Raw genomic sequence first — 14,491 nt, 5'->3', positions numbered from 1 at the left:
AACGACACCACTAGAGCACGTTGATTGATTAATTAATCATCGGCTACGGGATGTAAAACATTTGGTAATTCTGACACGTAGTCATCAGAGGAAACCCGCTAATGCAGCATGGGATCTTTTATAATCACTTTCCCACAAACAGGAAAGCACATACCACGGCCTTCGACCAGTTGTGGTGCACTGGTTGGAACGAGAAAAAAAAACACAACCCAATCAGTAGAATGGATCCACCGATGTGGTTCGATCCTGCGACGCAAGCACCTCAAGCGTCAACCAACTGAGAGCTTAATTCCGCCCACTCGCATTATGACGTCAAAGACAATGCCAGGGAGTTATGGCGTTACGCATCGACACTATTTTCAGTCACTCAGTTTTTCAACAGGTCATGGATGCTGCCATCGCCTTCCGAAACGAGTGGGCGTTGTCTGGATTACTGGGCGTGGCCGCTACTAGCCTGGGTCTCATTCTGTACTTGAGGCGAGGCCCGTGTTATAACAACCGAATGAAAAGAAACGCTGTAAGTATTGATGTCTCCTAGACAAGAGTAGATTTTAAACGTGTCTTCTAAACAAACAAAATTAATTGGAAAATGGATTAGTAACAAATATTCCAACTTTCTCCATAATACATCGCTTGATTGACTAATCGATTTTAGATTGCATCTTGTCATCAAAATAAACCAAAAGAAAGGAATGTGCGTGAGCACACTTTAAGCTACCGTTATTTAGAATAGCATGGCTACTTCGACAACCACAACAGCAGTAATAACAAACTGCTCACAAACGGTCGTTTTGGGCGCGGTTTTTGTTGTTTTTTCCTCCAAGAGGAAATCGTTTTTCTGATTTCTTCTAATGTGATTTCTTCCCGTTTCTCTTACTTTGTATTTTAGTGAACTCAGGCCCGTCGTAAGAGTATCTGAGGCCTCCGAGCAAAGCAATGTTGTTGTTTCTTGTTTGTTTTCTTGTTTTGTTTTGTTTTGTTTTGTTTTTTGGAGATACGTAACGGGATATTTCATCCCTCCTGCACCACCCACATGACTGCCACTCCCCTTGGAGATACGTAACGGGACGTTTCATCCCTCCTGCACCACCCACATGACTGTCAATCCCCTTGGAGATACGTAACGGGATATTTCATCCCTCCTGCACCACCCACATGACTGTCAATCCCCTTGGAGATACGTAACGGGATGTTTCATCCCTCCTGCACCACTCACATGACTGTCAATCCTCTTGGAGATACGTAACGGGACGTTTCATCCCTCCTGCACCACCCACATGACTGTCAATCCCCTTGGAGATACGTAACGGGACGTTTCATCCCTCCTGCACCACCCACATGACTGCCTCCTGCACCACCCACATGACTGTCAATCCCCTTGGAGATACGTAACGGGATGTTTCATCCCTCCTGCACCACCCACATGACTGTCAATCCTCTTGGAGATACGTAACGGGATGTTTCATCCCTCCTGCACCACCCACATGAATGCCACTCCCCTTGGAGATACGTAACGGGATGTTTTATCCCTCCTGCACCACCCACATGACTGCCACTCCCACGACTAGCTTAGAAAACACAAACTTGGACAGGGTAGAGCCCAATGGAATATATACAGCTGTGGTGACATGCACTCATGAAGCACTGTGAAAATGGATTATATTGATGTTCGTGAAAGGTATCACTCTTCGTGAAAGTTATCACTCTTCGTGAGCACAGCCTACAGCCGTGAAGTTCATGCTTAAAGGGACATTCCTGTGTTTGCTGCAATTTTTAAGATGTTATCGACTAACAGAGACTTTTTTAACGATTGCAATTACATTTTCTGCATAAAATATTAGTGACTCTATATTAAACGTGTTTCTGATCGTTCTAATATTTGTACTAGGTTAGATTTCATTTTATTTCCTAAAAAAAAATTTTTTATATATACGTACGAAATTATTTTAAGACAAAATCCAGTTTGGGATTCTTACAAATATGAAGACGACCAGAAACACATTGAATATACAGACACTGATATTCTAAACAAGAAAATATGCATTATAAATGAAACTTACATTCATTTGGAATACCAAACCTAGTTATTATATGAACCAAAATATTTTAAATGAACTACGATCAAGGGAATGCCATGATACGCTTCTTTTTTTAAATTTGGAACTCTTCTTGTGATGAGACATGAAAAATACGGAAAAACAGACTCGTAGTGATGAGGCTATATATACTGAACAAAATAAGAAACTTCCGCTAACTTTGCTTGAACATAACTTGATGAAAACAAACCGGGGGAATAATTGTTATATATGTGTTTAAAGAGTGTTCCATGATGCATCGTTTGGTGAAAAAATCATGGCCATAGGTTAACAGAAACTGGGAGCAATTTTGACCAAGTGTGGTAGGGGTTAAAAAAAAACCCACCCACTTAATAACGGGTATGACCACCTCTTGAATTGACCACTACAGTGCATCGCAGGCCATAGAATTGCCTGTGGAATATTGTTCCATTCCTGAATGAGCGCTTGACGAAGTTCGTTGACGTTAGCGGGTGGGTTGGGACGACGCCTCAATCGTCTGTCCAGACTATCCCAGACATGCTCGATGGGGTTGAGATCAGGACTTTTAGCGGGCCAGTCATCAATGAAATCAATGTCATTTGTCCTAAGAAAATTTACAGTGTCTCTAGCTGTATGAGAGGTGGCATTATCATGCTGAAAAATCGAGATGTTGGCGTTGTTATGGAACAGAGGAATGACGTGATGAGCGAGAATGTCATCGCGGTAACGTTGAGCATTTAAATTGCCATCAATGACGACTAGTGGTGAACGATAACCATGGGCAATGGCTGCCCAGACCATGACACAACCCCCACCCCCGAAACGATATCGTTCAAGAAAACAACAGTCAGCATAGCGTTCATTTCTCCTACGGTAGACGCGCACCCTGCCATCACCACGTTGTAAAGAAAATCTGGATTCATCCGAAAAAAGAACGATATTCCAGCGTCGTCGTATCCAACGAATGTGTACACGTGCCCAATTAAGACGATTTAGACGGTGACGTTGCGTTAAAACGCATTCGACGTAAGGACGTCGTGCATGTAAACCGTTCTCCCGCAGACGATTACGAACAGTTTGCCCACTGATTCGGTTATTATGAAGCCCAGGTGTGTTTAGCAGCAGTAGCAGTGGCAGTTTGGAATCGATTGCGCAAATGCGTGTTCATGATATAGCGGTCTTGACCACGCGTTGTAACACGCGGACGTCCACGATATGGCAAGTCGTTGGTGCTTCCTGTCGTTCGAAATCTTACACGAAGATTTCGTATCGCTCGACTAGAACTCGCAACATACCTTGCAACGTCTTCTGTCGACATGCCAGCATCAAGCATGCCAATCGCCCGTTCTCGTAAATTATTGGGTATTCTTGGCATACTAAATATGCTACAATGTAAAAAACGTTAATTTTTTTTACAAATTTGGAAGCGTTTTTGTTCACTTGACAACAATGTCAGTAAGACAAGTAAAACAAATTGACCGAATACTACACGGGACATGTCGAACCATGCATGCACGTGCAAATTGAATTTCACGTTGTCGACGATTAACAGTGCAAAAATAATCGATAAAATTCATGAATCCTGATAATACAGCTCAAGGCTAATACTACCTATATAATTTCATTACACAATGAATTCTGTAACACAACAAATACTATATGTACAAATCGGAAGTTTCTTTTTTTGTTCAGTATATATACGACAACTGTATAATGTATTTTTAGATTTTATATAAACGATCGCCGTGTATAGACTTGGCAAATGAGGGCCGGCTATACAGAATTTTTTTTTAGAAACTTAAAGAAAATTATATTCTTATCCGTTTAAGGAGTTTTATACTTTAAACTACTCAGTTGCCCCCCCCCCCCCCCCCCAAAAAAAAAAAAAATAAAATAAAAATTAATTAAAAAATCCTAGCTACGGCCCTGCTATATGCATGGCAAATAAATATATAATTTCACGAAAATAACCGCGAATACGCTGAAATAAAATAATAAACAGTCGGAACATGAACTCACCATTTATTATTATTATTATTATTATTATTATTATTATTAGGTACCTTGGCGTTGAAGGGACATAGAAAAAATAATTTAAAGCGTGCCCACGAGTTATTAAAGCGTGTGCACGAGATATTAAAGCGTGCGCACGATAATATCTCGTGCGCACGCTTTAATAAGTTGTGCGCACGTTTCAGTAACTCATTCGCACGTTTTAAATTTTATAATTTTTTTCTTTGTATGTCCCTTCGACGCTGTGGTAATCAGACGCGTGTGCAAATTATTTTGACTGGTTCGCAAAGTGGTATTTCGGTTTTAATGTATAGCGTAAATAAACAGTGTACTGTTGCATGTTTTGTCGTCCAAAGGTTGGCTAATTATTACTTAACCTAGTTGAATCTAGTTCTTCGTGCATGGACAAGTTCAGCCTGCCGTTTGTACGTGTGTGCACGCACGTTAATCTTGCATTTTTATAGCCAAAACTACTCCAGATAAAACACCGCCCCTCCACCCCAAAAAGGTAGTAGTAGGCTAATAATAATAATAATAATAATAATAATAATAGTAGTAGTAGTAGTAGTAGTAGTAGTAGTAGTAGTAGTAGTAGTAGTAATAATAATTGTGTATTATTATTATTATTATTATTAATATAATTACATGTATTATAATGTTGGTAAAATCACGTGGCGGTGGGCTTGGGTGGGGTTGGGTGGGTGGGGGCGGTTGTTACAGAAACGTTACATAAATTTAGAGGGAGACCCGGGAGTGGTCTAAGCTTTACTAGTAGCCTATTAAAAAAATGTATTTTGAGTTTTATTGGCCCTTGCAATTTTGAGCATTTGAAATTTGACTAAATACAGCAAAATAACCTTTTAGTCATATTTATTTACGGTAAAATTAACTTTTTTACAAAATGTACGTAAGCAGCCTCAAATTTGTGTATTATTATTATTATTATTTATTTATTTATTTATTATAATTAATTTTTTGTTAGTACTGTAGGGACAATATGATGCTATTCATATATCTATGGAAAAAGTACACAAAAGGGTCCGCTAAATTCATATACTCCCCCACCCCCTCCCCTGTTCAGAAAATGCACTGTTCGTACAGTACTTAGTATGTATTCCGCCTGTTCCAGATGGTTCGGTAATATGGATCAATCAAATACATGTACTTATTTACCGCCTATATACAGTTTTGCTGTGAATATAGCCAACCCTCGTTAGTGGAGGCTATAGACACGGCCTTCATATATATAGTCACATCGTATATAAACACCGTCTAGTTCAGGGTATTCTTTAAAAATGTAACAATTCCTATCCCATGTCACCTGTTATGGCATAGTTTGTATCAATCTAATTAAAATTAGCTCCACTATTACATGTGGATCTAACACCAGCCAGTTGGAGCTCATGTCCACCAATCAAAACCTTACTTGCAGAATCCTGCCAGTGATTTAAAAATAATTTGAAAACATTCCGAATTATTCTGAGGGTATACGACATGTTTCATGTGAATTACGAATGCCTTAAAACATGTTTTATTTTATAAAATAAATAATTTGTAATGTAAAACTGAAGACTGATTTAGTTTTTTGTTTTTTTTATAAATAAATAAATAATTTTTAATGTAAAATTGAAGACTGATAACCCACCCCGTACGTATTGGTATGGTTCGCTGTACTGCGGCCACTAAAATTGACTCGCCCGATATTTTTAGAATTTGTATGCTCCCAAATAACGTTATAAAAGGCGAAGCGTGATTGGTCAATATTTAAATTATTATTTACAGACGAAATGTTACCTGGACATTGGGGACTACGCAGTGTTGTTAGTTTTAAATCACTGGCAGGATTCTGCAAGTAAGGTTTTGATTGATGGACATGAGCTCCAACTGGCTGGTGTTAGATCCACATGTAATAGTGGAGCTAATTTTAATTAGATTGATTTTGTATAATAATGAATTTGACAAGGTGGAAAATGACGGTGTTTGTGATCCAGATGTTTAGAGTTTTTCACGTACGATTAACGATAAATTTACCTATAGATGCAAAGGCCTAACTAGTCGGGATTGTCGACGTTTAACATGCTTCTGTTACTAAAATAAATTAATGTATAAGCTTATTATTATTCAGTACATGTTTTTATTATTTTTTAATAACTTATTTTCATTGGGTTTTTTTTTCTTCTATTTACCCTACGTCGCAGAGGACGGTCAAGCGTTCTCGTTACACGAGCTTGGTAAATCGTGTTGGCACTGCGGTTATTCGGGGAATGCCCGTCACGTGACTCAAAATAATACGTCACACCTCTGCTCTTCAAATAGCCGTTATTTTTCTCAGAATTATGGACCGTACCCATAATTCAATTTTTTTGTTTTATATAAAATATCAATAATAAGTATGATATGGTGGTTATGTAGATGGTTCAATAAAGTACTTTTAGGTACAAATCAAATGTATATATTGTCATATAATACCTTGTTGGGTCAATAATTAGGTCAACCATCTGTGAGAGAGCACGTTTAATACGTAAGTTTAATCGTAGAAATATTCCATTAGTCGGAAACATCTTACAATGCAGCAAACCCAGGAATGTCCCTTTAAAATGCACCGGACTTTCACCAAAAAGACGAAAAGGCATGTACACGGTCAAAATAGGGTATTGCATTTGTAATGTTCTGGCTCAACAAACTCATTTCAAAAATTATAGTGGCTTTTATTCATAGACTTGTCGTCTGCTTGACCATGCCATATCCCTAGGATACACTTCCGGGCATTCTTATATTAGCACTTCCGGTAATGGTAACTAAAAGATAATAGTTTCTCTATCGCTATTGGTATTAATGCTATAAACATTACAGCATCAGACATCATTTTAGGTCAGTGATACGCGATATTGTGATATGATCTCCAAGTAGTTACCGTAAAACATTTGAAGACTTTCAGGAGTCTTTGGTTGTTATCACCCCTGATCAAACAACGTCTTTAATATAACGATATGTCGATCGCTAAAATCGGCATATGATGAGTCTGCTCTATAGACAACAACCAAAAAAAAAAGCTGAAACAGAAGGAATATTGCTCGACATGAAGGGAAAATTGACTATTGAAAAACTAAAGTCATTCCTTCAACATACAGCTCTGTGTGAAGGCCGACGTCGTTCTGAATATATATGTACAGCGCTCAAAGTTCTCGACCAACTGGTCGCATATGCGACTGGATTTTTCACGAGTGTGACCAAAATTTACTACCAAGTCGCACGAGTGCGACCAAACTAAATAACTAGTTTTGCTGGTTGGAAAGTGGCCACTGCATTGACGCATACTATGAAATTCGTAGTCTTAAGTTATAGCCAAGTGACCCGACATTTTGTTAATCTGCACGTGATTCACAACAGAATCATAATACTTGGTCTGGTGACGTCATCAATTCTGAGAAAAATACCACACTTTGGCCTACTACGCTAAGGCTGAAAAGAAACAGCTTTCGCTGAACATATTTTTTAAGCAGTAAGTTTAAAATTTGAGATGTACCTTGAACAGGATATCAACTCAGTTTGAACAAAATTATAATTATGTATACCGATTTAATCGGTTTTATTAGGATTCTCGTCTGATAACGGTTAATAATAACTGGAAACGAAATAACGCCAAACGACTACAAAATCACGGTAACGCGGTTCAAGACGTTTCTTACAAATAGGCCGTATTTTCTACGTGGCTCCATTTGCAAGTCGACTTTTAAACACGTTCACGATTTTAAAGACCTTTAGTTTAAAAGCAAGTGTAACACAATGCACGTCGCATTGTTACATTTACTTTAATTTTAACGCAAAACCGGACTGTAATGTCTACATACGATCTGATCATCACGTCAATGTCTGAAAAGTTCTGACCCAGATACGTGTACGTTTCATCGATTGGCGACTGATGATTGGCCAGTATTTATAATTCGGTATCATGTGACCGTCGTAGAAGGTGAAGGAGAGAACTGTTACAGTTACCGTCATTCTGACATGGGCGTACATAGGATTTTGAAAAGGGGGGTTCCAAAATAGATTGCAGAGATATTCGGCATATATTTCTATGTTGAGTTTTGAAAAGGGGGGTTCCAAAATAGATTGCAGCGATATTGGGCATATATTTCTATGTTAAGTAAATATAATAATGTCAGATATATTAAATTATAAAAAAAGGCGATTTCAGGGGGGGGGGGGGGGGGGGGGGGGGGGGGGGGGATGTCGGTCGAACCCATCGAACCCCCCCCCCCCCCCCCCCCCATGTCTGATGGTCGTGGAAGCTTTGTTGTTAATAAACTTGTATTTACTCAGGTTTCTATTGTGATGTTTTATATCATTAATATCAAATAATAAATTAGCTATTATGAAGTACTGGTAGAACTATAATCATTACATTCTTCTATAGCTTAAGTTACAATTAACTACTATAGTATTCATTGATGATCTGGGGAGTCGGAGTTGGGAGCCTGCGGGGTGGGGGTGGGGACATGTTTTGGTTCCCCCCCCCCCCCATAATTTGTTTACAAATAGGTTGTTTTTTTCATCTTTATTACTTATTATATGTTTAATCTTTACTCAAAATTGCTCTCTTTACCAGTTTCAAAAATCTCTCACTCGGAAATACTCCTCCCTCAATGGCGTAGGAAGGTGACAAAAAGTGTGTGTGCGGGGGGAGGGGGGGGGGCACACTTTTATATTTACACACTTTTACACTATTATAAAGCAAAATATCTGAAAAATGCCCCCCCCCCCCCCTCCCCCCCCCCGCTTTCTACGCCAGTTCCCCTTTATGCATTTTGTACATGATCACCACCACCACCCTTCCAGGAACGTAAAAACTATGTACTTTATGGATGCCCCTATGAATATTCATCAGTGCTCCAAACATATTCCCCAGTGCTCCTAAAATATGTAACTGTGCGCCTAAAATTAGAATGTTAGGAGCACAGTGCTCCTAAAACATTTTTCAAACTTTGAGCCCTGATGTATAGATCAAGGTATGAAACAGATTTTATACTTTTATTATGCAGTTTCCTTATTTCTAGGGGCGAGACGTAGCTCAGTGGTATAGCGCTCGCTTGATGCGTGGTCGGTTTGGGATCGATCCTCGTCAGTGGGCCCATTGGTCTATTTCTCGTTCCAGCCAGTGCACCACCGTGGTATGTGCTATCCTGTCTATGGGATTTTGCATACAAAAGATTCCTTGCTGCTGATCGAAAATAGTAGCCCATAAAATGGCGACAGTGGGTTTCCTCTCTCAATATCTGTGTAGTCCTTAGCCATATGTCCAACGCCATATAACCGTAAATAAAATGTGTTGAGTGCGTCGTTAAATAAAACATTTCTTTCCTTCTTTCCTTATCCCGAACTCTGGTGAGTAAATCAATGAAAGGTAACCTGTGATCTTATTTATTATTGAATGACAAAAGATCATCAATATATCGCCGGACTTTTGGGTTTTGATTTAGCCACCTTAGTTAGAAAATCTTATTCATATGCATTAAAAAACAAATCGGCGAATAACGGAGCACAGTTGGTGACATGGGATTACCTACTTCGTGTTCATATGTCATATTTCCAAATCCAGTGGTAAAGCGTTCGCTTGATGCGCGGTCGGTCTAGGATCGATCCCCGTCGGTGTGCCCATTGGTCTATTTCTCGTTCCAGCCAGTGCTCCACAACTGATGTAACAAAGGCCGTGGTATGTACTATCCTGTCTGTGGGATGGTGCCTATAAAAGATCCCTTGCTGCTAATCGGAAAGAGTAGCCCATGAAGTGGCGACATCGGATTTCCTCTCTCAATATCTGTGTAGTCCTTAACCATATGTCCGACGCCATATAACCGTAAAATAAAATGTGTAGAGTGCGTCGTTAAATAAAACATTTCCTTCTTTCCTTATTCCCAAATCTGTGTCGTCAATGAGGAAATCTGTTTCAGAATATTTTTGTCTTCATTTACTTGTAATCTTAACAAATTGTGCAGATCCACTGAAGATAAGTTATATAACTATATCTCTGTTCGCCTGTTTTAGAAACCAATGCATCCTTGATTGAGAAATTTAGTTTGTCCTTAAGTTTGTAGTGGGTGACCGTTGTGTGCAGTGTTGAAAAATCGAGTTTTAACACGGGTGAACTTTGATCTGGATAAATTCAAGTAAATCTTTGGAGTTCTTGAGAATCCATGTGATTAATTCCACTTTTCTTGAATCACTTTTGGCAATAATGGTTAGTTTCTGAGACAAGGATTTGGTGATGCGTTTGCTGGACCTCGCAATATATCTCTCCTTATGGATTCTTATGAAGTTTTGGAATCCAGTACAGAAGAGGGATGGACAGGTCCTCAGATTTTAAATTCAAGCCAAATATGCGTTGAACAGATTCATGGTTTTGACCAATCTGATTAAAATTGGCTCTACTGGGTCTTACCAGTAGATCTAACAGCATTGCGTGGACTCCCATGTCCAGGTGACATTTCATCTATAAATAACAATTTAAATATCGACAAAATTACACTTCGCCTTTTATAGCGTTATTCGGGAACATACAAATTCTAAAAATATCGGGCGAGACTATTTATGCAATAGGCGAACTTGTTGGTAATTTCAACATTGAAAAAACCAGGAGGAAAAGTGCAGTAATAAACTCTGGATTGTATACTAGTAGAAACAGATTTTATGGCTATAACATCACGGGGTTTTTTTTCGTCTTGAAACTAATTTTATATAAAATTTTATATTGCAATTAATTTTCGGTATACTTCGTAATTCACCCGAATCATTTCGTATATCCTTGGCAGAATCCCGAATGTTTTCAAATTCTTTTCAAATCACTGGCATGATTTTGCAAGTAAGGTTTTGATTGGTCGAATGAAAGGTCAACTGGACATGAGCTCCAACGGGCTGCTGTTAGATCCACATATAATAGTGGAGCTAATTTTAATTAGATTGGGTTTTGACACGTTTGTTCCTCAGACAGCATACTAGTCGTGTATGTAGCACTAATAGAATTGTTCTCAATTCCAAGTTCAGTTCGGAGATAATTCATGTAACACTGGTGGTGCCATTCGTGTTACAGGAGCCCACATTTGAAAGGTGGAATTTAGACAAACATTTAGCGAGTATTTTTTAAAATTATTATTTTATTTGTTTTCTTGTTGTTGGTGGTGTATTTTTGTTTCTTTTTCTTTTCTTTCTTTCTTTGTTTTATTTTATTTTGTTTTGTTTTTTTACATAGACTACCCAATGTTTTGATTTCCAGAGGGGCGGGACGTAGCCCAGTGGTAAAGCGCTCGCTTGATGCGCGGTCGGTCTGGGATCGATCCTCGTCTATGGACTCCTTGGCCTATTTCTCGTGCTAGCTAGTGCACCACGACTGGTATATCAAAGGCCGTGGTATTTCTTATCATGTATGTGGGATGGTGCATACAAAAGATCTCTCGCTATATCAATGGAAATTGTCCAAATCCATTGAAGCGGGTTTCCTTTCTATAAGGTTATATTTAAAAATCAATGTGTTCTAGTGGTGTCGTTAAACAAAACAAACTTTAACTTTTTTTTTCTTTCCAGAGCACGAGCAGTGTGAGTTCTGTCTCGTCAGAAGAATCCTACTCCTACGACGACGGCCTGTCTGGCTCCAACTTGTCCGTCTTCGAGTACGACTCGCTCGGCTCCTCGGACACCGACTGTGACGTCATCCCCTCCAACACCGTCACACACAGACGTCAAAACCTCGAGTCAGACACCTACCTAGCCGTCCCCACTCCTTCTGCAGCTACTGCTGCAGGAAACAGAATGTCACCACGTCGCAGAATTCGCTACACCAACGTCGGCGTCCACCGGCCACCGCTAGTGAATAAAAAAATGTCAGGTCTGGAGGAAAAGCCGCAAGGAGATTTTGTCTTTTCAGCGAATAACAGAAGTTCTGAGAAAAGTCTTCTTCATCCATCAAGCAATGTTCGCAAAAGAGCTGGCGAAAAAGAGGTGCTGCTGACAACAACGTCGTCCAGGATCAAACAGATGGATTCCGACACCGCCATTAAAATTCTCAGAGATTTGGGCACCGACGAGGAACCCAGCAAAGACGCGATACAACTCTTCCATAACTGGCTCGCAACGCCGTCAGATCTTCTGGCGTCATCTCTCCTCGTAACGTCATCTCCTCTCGTGAATGCATCTCTCGTGACGTCATCTGCTCTCGTGACGTCATCTACCTCCGGAATGCCGTCTGGTGATAAGGTTATTGAGTTGTTGAAAGTAGATAGCGGCGCGGGTTTGAACGTTTTCATCTCATGGTATCGGGAAATCTGGGGACAGACGTACTGCCCGGGTTACAAACAGCGAGGCATTGTGCATAGATCTTCTCACTTTTTACAACGGCTGTTGTCGTCTGACGAGGAAAACCACCCTGACAAGATGGACGTTTTTCACAAATGGCTTGCAGCGCCTTCTGGCGGCGAAAAAGCCGTCGATGATGGCTTAAACATATTCGTGAACTGGTACCGAGATGTGAACAGCGCAGAGGGTGCCGACGATTTCAAGACGCTGTCCGTTCTACAGAAAGGTTCCTACCCATTCCTTCGAGAGCTGTACCTTGACAGTCAGCATAAGAAGAAGAAGGCGGTTGTGAGGAATGTGGAATCAGTGACCAGCCCACGGAGTGTCGTCACCGTCAACGACGCTCACAGTCACCAGGCAGACAGCCCGGGCTCAGCGACACGTAAAAGACAACGGGTTAACAAGAAACAGAGGGATGAAAACACGCACCAGAGGAATTCTAGTTGATATAATGTAACATCAGTGAAAACATTCTTCAAAACTGAAGGACTATTTAGTTGGGTCTGGGTCTAGTGAGTCTGGCGCTGGCAAAATGGAGCATAGTATTCTACCGTCTGCCAGCAATACCTGTAGTTCGCGCCAAAAACAGACGCAGTGTTTTTCTTTCTTTCTTTGTATCTCTCTCTCACTCTCTCTCTCTCTCTCTCTCTCTCTCTCTCTCTCTCTCTCTCTCTCTCTCTCTCTCTCTCTCTCTCTCTCTCTCTCTGTGTGTGTGTGTGTGTGTGTGTGTGTGTGTGACACATTCGATGAGTGAATTTTTCTCTTTTTTTTTTCTTCTTCTTTTTTTTCACTAGTACTATACTCACTAGACCCAGACCCCGATACAGACCCAATTCAGGTGTGTTTTGGGCCTTTCTAGAAGAAAATATTAAAACGTTACGCTTATCACTATTGAAATGTTCATATTTCAGATTAAGTTAGTTGCATAAAATATATTATTTAAATAAAAAAAAAAAATTGCTAAATATTCTTCCGTCTTCTTGAACTATTCAGGGTCGTACCTAGCTTAAAATGGGTGGGGTGTCAGTATGAAAACAACCAGGGCTTAGTAACAGAGGGTCTTCGCCAGGTGAAAGAAAATTAATTTGAAAAGGAAATTTGTTCACATTTTTCTTGGGTGCAACTGTCCTCCAATCCCCCCTCCCCCCTCCAGTTGCCTCCTTGATAGGTACGGTTCTGATATATGGGGGGGGGGGGGCGTAGCTCAGTGGTGAAGTGCTCGCCTGACGAGCAGTGGGTCTGTGATCGATCCCCGTGGATGAACCCATTGGGTTATTTCTCGTTCCAGCCAAAGCTCCAAAACTAGTGTAACCAAAGCTGTGGGATGGCGCATATAAAAGATTCCTTGGTGCTAAGTAATTGAAGTGTAGCGGCAAAGGGTTTTCTTTCTAATTATCTGTTTGGTTCTTCGCCATATTATGTCCGACGCCATATAACCGTTATTAAAATGTGCGGAGTACGTCGTTAAATAAAAACCTCTCTCCGTCTCTGTCTCTCTCTCTATCTCTCTCTGTGTCTCTCTGTCTCTCTCTCTCTCTCTCTCTCTCTCTCTCTCTCTCTCTCTCTCTCTCTCTCTCTCTCTCTCTCTCTCTCTCTCTCTCTCTCTCTCTCTCTCTCTCTGTCTGTCTAGCCCTATTTTGTTTATATGATATACATGTATATGAGAACGGGCGCACCCGGTAGACAAAGACGGAGCGACACAACAGGCGCTGAGCGGGAAAAACGGGTGGGACCACAGCGAGGTTGAATTAAATACTACTGGAGTTTATATACTTTATGGGACTTAATTGAATGTGTCATTGCATGCACTACATTAACACGATGTTCGGCCATCAGAATTTCAAAATGAGCCATTTTGAAAAAGTGATTTTCAAGGTCATGTCATAGTGTTTTACGTGCATATTCAGAACAAGCTGTTGTAGCGCACGCCGATTTTAAAGGTTATTTTGAAGGGTTTTTATAACCCATGACTTTTCAGAGGAGTTAAAATATGGGCATTTTGTCGGGTATTATCAGGACGTGTATGTGTGTGTGTGTGTGTGTCTGTCTCTCTCTCTCTCTGACCAATGTTTAAG

The 14,491-nt window shown here is 40.2% G+C and overlaps 1 protein-coding gene across 1 annotated transcript; it reads left to right on the top strand.

The window, feature by feature from the left end:
• Positions 1–320: 320 nt before the first annotated feature.
• Positions 321–13,385, top strand: LOC121377113. Its single transcript, XM_041504997.1, has 2 exons — positions 321–517; positions 11,649–13,385. The coding sequence occupies exons 1-2, from the start codon at positions 335–337 to the stop codon at positions 12,861–12,863; spliced, it is 1,398 nt and encodes a 465-aa protein (XP_041360931.1). The 5' UTR covers positions 321–334; the 3' UTR covers positions 12,864–13,385.
• The last annotated feature ends 1,106 nt before the right edge of the window (positions 13,386–14,491 follow it).

This window comes from Gigantopelta aegis, chromosome 7, assembly GCF_016097555.1.
Source record: "Gigantopelta aegis isolate Gae_Host chromosome 7, Gae_host_genome, whole genome shotgun sequence".
NCBI lineage: Eukaryota > Metazoa > Mollusca > Gastropoda > Neomphalida > Peltospiridae > Gigantopelta > Gigantopelta aegis.
Note: the sequence above shows the minus strand (reverse complement) of the source record. Positions and strands in the feature narration are given on the sequence as shown.